We start from the raw sequence: 7,959 nt of genomic DNA, 5'->3' as shown, positions 1-7,959 counted from the left end.
GCCCTCGGTAAGCTGGTCACAACGGTGATGTTCCAGGCTGGGGTCTTCTGTTTGCACGACTTGGCCGTGGTGTAGGGGAGAGGCGGCCTGAGTGTCAAGGGCAGCTTGGCCAGGGTGTGGACCTGTGACAGATCTTGATAAAATGGTCATTTATTTTAAAATCTCTGCTGATTCTGAAATATTCACATTAATTATGATGCATGCTAGGACGTAAAGATAAAAAATGTCTCTCTCTTATGTGTATATAACTGGACAGGGAAATAAGTGTCCAGTTAAAAATTAAGAGCTCTGAATTTTTTTTCCACTGACAGACTGCAGCACAGTCCCTGTGTGTGTTTTGAGTCTGTTTATGGTTATTTGTACTGCTGAAGATATTTTAAGGCTCACCTAGTAGGTTGGTCTCTATTCTGAGTTCATTGGGCACGTCTATGGAGATGCAGAGCAAGTGCAGCACAGGGTTCTTCGCAGGCATTTGAAGAAGCGGGTCACTCCCCGGCGCAGACGCTGCAGAAGACGTTTTGGAGGTCGGGGGCGCTCTGTATAAACAGAAGCTGCTGGATGATCTGGAGATGGTTCCTCCGGACCACCAGATGGCTCCATTGATGGTAGGTGAAGCTGAGGATCCTCAAGCCACTGCAGGTGATCATCCTCATTCAAGTCCTGCAGCTCATAAGTATCTGCACAATCCAGACTGTCTTGAGGAGAACAGGAAAACTCTGTAGATTCTTCCCATCCTAGATCTTCAATCACCGCAGGGTCATGAGGCTCAGGAGCGGCTGGAAAGGTCCAGAGGTTGGGCTGTGGAGATCTGGGTGGCTCCTCCCATCCCAGATCATCCTCCTCATGGAGCTGTGCAGATGACAGCTGGATGGAGTCTGAGAAGACCGCCTGTTCTTTCAGCTTCTTCTTGTTCTGCAGCAGCTCCATCATGAGACTCTGTGTCAAGCCGTCCTGAGTTACAAAGGCATGCTGCACACACAAGAACACACACAACAGAGAAGTGTCAGAAGTGTGTGGGGGATTCATAAAAATTAGGAATCATATAAATCCCTTGTAGTGAAGATCACAGCTACTGGAGGGCTGGATTTGATTAGGACAGCATGGATTTTCTGAGAAATTAACCCTTTCAGTTTCACAAAAGGAAACAAATGTCCCCACATGTCTGTATGTGTGTGTTACATACCAACAGCAGAGTCTCTGAATCTGGCCTTTCCACTGGGTTCTCGGTCAGGGAGAGCTTGACGAAACATTGGTAATCGTCAGACCTGAAGAAAGAAACTGTCAGTGTTTGTTTGCAATGAGGCTCATCAGTTCTCATGAAGGACAGAGGACAGACTCACCATTTCCCCGTCTCCTTCAGCTCCAGAGGCAGGAAGCTGCTGTCGGACAGACATGCTGGGAAACTGAAAACACACACAGAGAAATACATATATATTAGTACACAGTCATCCTCTACATATATCTCCCTGTGTGTGGCTGTCTGTGTGTCTGTCTGTGTGTGTGTGTGTGTGTGTGTGTGTGAGAGTGAGAAAGGGTTTTCATTTACTTCATAGAACCCAAATAAAAAAGTGGGTGCTCCGGTTCTCCCAGCTCCACAGCGGTGATGCCCAGAGACCAGATGTCACACAAATGGTCATAACCACCATTGTGTTCTGCAGCATAGACCTCTGGAGCAATCCTGTACACACAAACACACACAGAGTAAATCTAAAGATATTCCTGTTAGTCTTCTGCATGACCTCAAATATGAAGAAATGATCAAATGTCCACACAGTACACCTAATACGGAGAGTCTTCCTACACACACACACACACACACACACAAACACAAAGTGATCTTACCAATGTGTCGTCCCAACCACTGACTTCTGTCTCTCAGTGGAGTTGGAGACTTTAGCAGCGAGTCCAAAGTCAGCTGCAACAAGAGAAGAGACACATTTATGATGAGACACAGATCACAGGTCAGACACATAAGTCTGAGTGAACGGCGTTGTGGAGAGTTCCTCACTGATTTTCACGTCGCCCTTTTCTGTCAGCAGAATATTTCCACCTTTGATGTCCCTGTGGATGATGTTGGACCTGTGGAGATACTGCAGTGCCTGCAAACAGAAACACCATGTTAGAACAAAGTCCTTAGAAAATGAGCAGTGTGTGTATGTGAGTGTACGTGTCTGAGAGCGCGGGCGGTTACCTGGAGGGTCTCTCTGCACACAAAAGCAATCTCCTGCTCTGACAGGGGTCCAGTCTCTGTTAAAAACAAACACAGTGAACACACCATCTACACACATCTTAACAAAGATGTCATGTGACGCAGTTCGGTACCTTCATAGATATCCTGAAGTGAACCTCCTGCACAGAACTCCATTGCTATGTACAGCTTTTCCTCTCTACACAAGAAAAGAAAAGCCTTTAGTCACCATTCTCTGGGACAGCAGTTCTCATGTCACTGTTAATGGTCCTTCTTACCTCAGGGTGCTGGTGTGAACTGCCACAATGTTCTTGTGGTCACACTCTTTCAAGATATCCACTTCCTGCTGAACAAGGGTGAAGTCATCCTGCGACTCGATATTCTGCACCTTCACTGCAGAATATGCCCCAGTAGTGATGTTTCTGGCCTGAAATAAAGAAAAAATAAAAAAAGTCCAAAGAAATTCCACATCACCTGTCACCAGTGTCCACTCTCCACAAACACTGCAGCATCTTTGCCAGCTTCCACAAGAAATCCTCATCTGACCTTAAAACCAGTCAGCCACAAGGACACACAATTTAGCAGATGATGGCCAAGGTTCTGCTCTTATTTACCTCAAAAACATCTCCATATGAGCCTCTTCCAATGTGCTTCAGGAAACTGAATCCTCCAAAAGCAGCTGGAAGTGGAGTCTCTGGAACCACGTCCATCGTGGACCGCGTCTGTTCCACCGTGGGCTTGATCTTGGTCGGCTGCTTCTCTGAAATGCCAAAATATCTCATTAGAGCCCTTTCTGATTGGACCAATTTCATATTCCTCTGCTACTTCTGAAATTCACCAAGATATGACATGTTGATCCAGGGGGAAAAAAGTTTGATTGTTAAAGCCTTAACACTCATAATATCTGACTATGAGATTATAAATGCATACATGCATGTCATTGAAAAAAAATACTATGCTCAAAATGCTCAAATGTGTCTGCTGTCTATCAAAAGTGAACAAAATTTGTAACTGTCTGTAAATCTCTACCTCTATCTCTGATTATTTTGATGTATTTTTTGTCTAGATATTTTCCCCCTTCCTGAAACCCCCTTTCCCCTATAAAGAGTTTATCTCTTTATAATATAAATGTATAAAATAATATAATTAAACACAACGATACTATTAGAAGACCAGTGAGTATAAAATCACCAACAGCAACATAAATTGCTTCTAGTCTTACAGGTTGGAGGCGGGTGTAACCATCACGGGCCAATCAGAGCCTAGCACCTGATCACGTGGTGCGTGCCTGCGTCACTTTCCCGCCCTTAGTGTTTTTTCCCGCGCATTTTTGGACAAAAACAATCACTTGTAGAAATGGCTAAAAATGGCTACAGTAAATACTGCCTGCACAGTTTGACACGAACGTGACCGATTTGTGTTTCGCTGCTGCACGACATCGTATTTAACACGATAATTCCGTCACTGCAGCATGCGGCGCTTGCCACAAGGTGGCGATAAAGTGTTTTCTGTGTTCGGGGAGAATACAGATCGTAACGCACCTGCTGGTGCCTGAAGCCAAAATAAAGCATCAGTGTGGAACCCGACAGGTTTCTGCATCTGCCGACCTCTTTTCTTTTACACCGGAGCTTCGTTCCCCCCCCTCACCAGACCTCCACAACTAGCAACACTGACTAGCACTGATGACGCAGCATTTTCACCTTTTCTGAGTACATTTCTGTCTTTTTAAAAGCCCTTGTGTAGAGTTAGCAGACACGCCGGGACATGTTCTCTCCTCACCTGATTATTCCCCGCGACGTGGGTAAATCCGGATGGGCCTGAATGTAGCTGAGATGCGTCGTCCGGTCGCTGTAGATGAAAATCTTCCAAAATTGATGAAGGCTTCTCGATGCTGAGATGCTGTAGATGAAAATCTTCCAGAAGAGATGAAGGTTTGAAGATGCTGAGATGCTCCGCAGTAGCTCGCACGAACAACACGTCTCACCAGCAAGGATTCGACATATGAGTGTTCATTTCTGTTTACGCCTGAACTATAGGAACCAGCAGCCAATCACAGCACAGCACAATTCTTCCCGCGAGTTTTTCAAATGAAAATACTTTTAATTTTAAAGATTTTAACCTCGCCCATCTCTGTAACTGACTGACATGCTGCTGAAGTGAAGGCAATGACGTAATAAAATAATTCAGCCGATATTGATAGTAGCAGTAGCATAGTAGCAGACACATATTTCTGACAAATGTAACTTCATTAAAATAAAGGCTAGGTTCTACATTTCCAAACTGTGGTATTTTATAAAGCTGTAATTATTTTGCTACCATTTGTCCGACATCACTCATTCACTTCTGGGTGAAAATACGTCACCACGTCAGCACCTTCACTTCCAGGGAGGCTGAGGAAAGCCCGTCTCCCACCACCCATCAGAGTCCATAATGGACGTCCGAAAAGCCAGCAGCATTGTGAAGGACTCTACACACCCCTCACATGCACTCACTGCCAGACAACTATCAGACTCCTGAACATTCATACACACGCACACACACACACACGCACACACACACACACACGAGCTCTTCTATGTTTCCATGTAACATTATTGCACTGTTCCATATTACATAGTAAATACACGGGTCTGGACATTTCTGGAATTTTAGTAAAGGCATTTCCAGACAGGGAAAGTCAGGGAATTTGCAGCATTATAAACCGTGCAGCATTATAAAACACAAACATACGTCCTTACACTTGTTATCTTACCAAACATGCCAGGCAAGTGTACATCTCAAGATATTTTGCTTGAAAATGAAGAATTTCAGGACTGGCTTATCAAAAAAGTGCTCAAATAAAACATGCATGCAGAGTGTAAAATAAGCCATAGTTAACAATAAGTTAATAAATGAAAGTTTATGGTAACATATGATGTGTTGTGTTTGTTTGGGAATGCTAAGCTAATGATTGCAATATGGGATTTGTAGTTGGCACCAGTGCAGAAAACAGACATAACATAATAATACAATTACAACACGGCCCACACAGTTAAAAAGTGCAAACACTGCACTTACACATCCCATATTGCAATTATGAGTTTAGCACTGCCAAATAAATATAACATACCATATGTTACCATAAACTTTCATTTATGAACTTTTTGTTAACTATGCTAGTGAACAGTGAGGTACCCACTGATTCAGCTCCATTATTCATCCTGCTGTTCCTGGTCCGGCAGCATAAAGGTTCCTCATGGAAATCGCGCCTGGGAGAACGGTGCCTTTATAGGCCAGCTTGGGACACGGGAAAAGTGTGTTTAATGTGGAGCTGGGGGGAAGGTGCTAGATTGACCCCCTGCTTTCCCCCCTTCCATATTGAGCTCGCCCCATTATGAGATGATGTTGGGGTGTATTTGGGGGGACAGACTAGTAAGGAGGGGGGCAGCACTGGTACAGCAGCTTACTGTGACTCTGTATCTTTTGTAAATATATTTAATTTTTTTTGTTAGAATTTTGAGCTCCTTCCTGCACTGTAAATAGACCTGCACCTTTTTATCACTACAACTGGTATTTGTTTGGCCTGTTTGGTGGAAGCGCAAGTCCCTGTTTTACACAGAGGATGTCAGAGATGGATTTGAGGTTTTGGTACGTTCCATTCAACACGTCAAGCTGCCTATATTCAACAACAAAGACATAAAAGCAGTTTTGAATTCTAAAACCCCTTTAAATGTATTTAACATTATATCAGACATTTTTTATACGGCTTTATTCTGCTTTTTGGTCTTGGGTCATGGAAAATTTAATATCTAACCCTGATACACACAAAATAAACAAAACATTAAGAATAAACAGGGGCATGAAGAAGGTCTATTTACAGTTTTGCTAACTTTAATTATGACGGTTTGCCACAAAATATGAAGAACATCTATATTTACAATTTAACATGCACTGTAATGAAACCTTAAATTATTATTTGAAATAAAAAATGATGAAAAAAAAGGTTGCAATGGCCTTCACACTGACTGAAAAAGTGTTCTTTTATTACTCAGTTGTTCTTTTATTACTGGGTGTGTAATAAAAAGTTAACACAAGTTAAATCTCTACCTGCTTGTCCCTATGACGCGGAAATTATGGCTTTTGTCTCTTGAGTGGTTTGTGAATTAACACACAGGGATGTTACACAAGTTACACATGTGTTGCTTTGGACAATTGCACACAAGGCCCACATAACATCCAATTACCTCATTATTCTGAAGGCTCCTTCCTTGAAGTCCATGTCCAACACTGTCCTGAAAACAAAATATTTAAATAAATGTGTCAATATTAGAAACATTATCATGATAAATATAATTCCCAGGAAATAAAAACAATCAACAAAAAAAATTATCAGTAACTAAAATATTTGTTACGTCGGTAAATAAGCCCAATTTCTTAACAAGTGTCTGAATTGGAAAACTGAAATCTGGGGATCTCTTTGCTAGGACAACCCTGCAGATTTACTATCTTAATGGTCTCTGTGGGATAATTTCAATATCAGTACAGTAGAAAAATGTGACACTTTGGACTGATTCTAAATTTGTTTCTCCTTTAGAGGGCCAGTCACTGCAGAAATACAATATCAGCAACACATTAAACAAAGACCCTATTAACACTCAGGGGTGCCCACTATAGGTCATTTTATTCCTGGAGGCAGATTCAACCTTATGATCAAATTATTGCATACATATTATGTTAATAATCACCTGATTCTGTCAGGGTGGCCAACAGGAACAATATTAATATTTCAGTATTAATCATCATTGCATCACTGCATATAACAAGCAGTTATTATGCATTGTGGGTATTATGTACAAACACTTCTACAAAGTATCACAGCTGTAGCACAAATGTAACTATAACCACACCCTGTAACCCACAATGTATGTTATTAGAAAAAAATATCTGCTGATAATTAAAGAACAACTGTGTCTCACCATCGTAAATATCCTGTAATGAACCTCCCCCGCAGTATTCCATGCATATCCATAACTTAGTGTTCCTAGAAGTAAAAGGAAATACATTTTATTGTTCTTTTGTTCTGCAATCTTAGCTGACATCACATTTACCAGAACAACACAACTCTATTTATATATTATTATGTATTACTGCTGGGAGATATGGTACTTTAATATAAATACACAATGTATCAATAAAATGTGTCAAATGTTTGTGTGTTAAACAATTGTCATCATAGTACAAGTATTATACAACTATTATATACAGTGGAAAGTATTCACAGTGCATTACTTTTTCCACATTTTGTTATGTTACAGTCTTATTCCAAAATTGATTAAATAGAATTATCTCAACGAATTCTACACACAACGCCCAATAATGACAATGTGACAACGGTGTGCTTGAGATTTTGGCAAATGTAATATAAATAAAAGAACTGAGAAAGAACATTTATATGAGTATTCCCAGTCTTTGCCATAAGGCAAATTGAACTCAGGTGCCTCCTGGTTCCCCTGATCATCCTTGAGATGTTTCTGCAACTTGACTGGAAAAACCAGGTGATTGAACCTGATTTGGAAAGACACACAGCATCTGAATAAGGTCCCACAGTTGACAGTTCATGTCAGAGCACCAAGCATGAAGTGAACGGAGGGGCAGTGGTGGCCTAGTGGTTAAGGAAGCGGCCCCGTAATCAGAAGGTTGCTGGTTCGAATCCCGATCTGCCAAGGTACCACTGAGGTGCCACTGAGCAAAGCACCGTCCCCACACACTGCTCCCCGGGCGCCTGTCATGGC

The 7,959-nt window shown here is 41.8% G+C and overlaps 1 protein-coding gene across 1 annotated transcript; it reads right to left on the bottom strand.

Annotated features, from left to right (window-relative positions):
• LOC114793878 (mitogen-activated protein kinase kinase kinase kinase 5-like) lies at nucleotides 1–2,898 on the bottom strand. Its single transcript, XM_028986024.1, has 11 exons — nucleotides 2,803–2,898; nucleotides 2,467–2,615; nucleotides 2,323–2,387; nucleotides 2,192–2,247; nucleotides 2,009–2,099; nucleotides 1,843–1,915; nucleotides 1,547–1,678; nucleotides 1,341–1,403; nucleotides 1,184–1,265; nucleotides 388–969; nucleotides 1–133 (listed from the first exon to the last, which is right to left on the bottom strand). Exons 1-10 carry the CDS (start codon nucleotides 2,896–2,898, stop codon nucleotides 427–429), a joined length of 1,350 nt encoding a protein of 449 aa, XP_028841857.1. The 3' UTR covers nucleotides 1–133; nucleotides 388–426.
• Nucleotides 2,899–7,959: the final 5,061 nt, after the last annotated feature.

Source organism: Denticeps clupeoides, chromosome 7, assembly GCF_900700375.1.
Source record: "Denticeps clupeoides chromosome 7, fDenClu1.1, whole genome shotgun sequence".
In the NCBI taxonomy this organism is placed as follows: Eukaryota; Metazoa; Chordata; class Actinopteri; order Clupeiformes; family Denticipitidae; genus Denticeps; species Denticeps clupeoides.
This window is presented reverse-complemented; position numbering and strand designations above follow the sequence as displayed.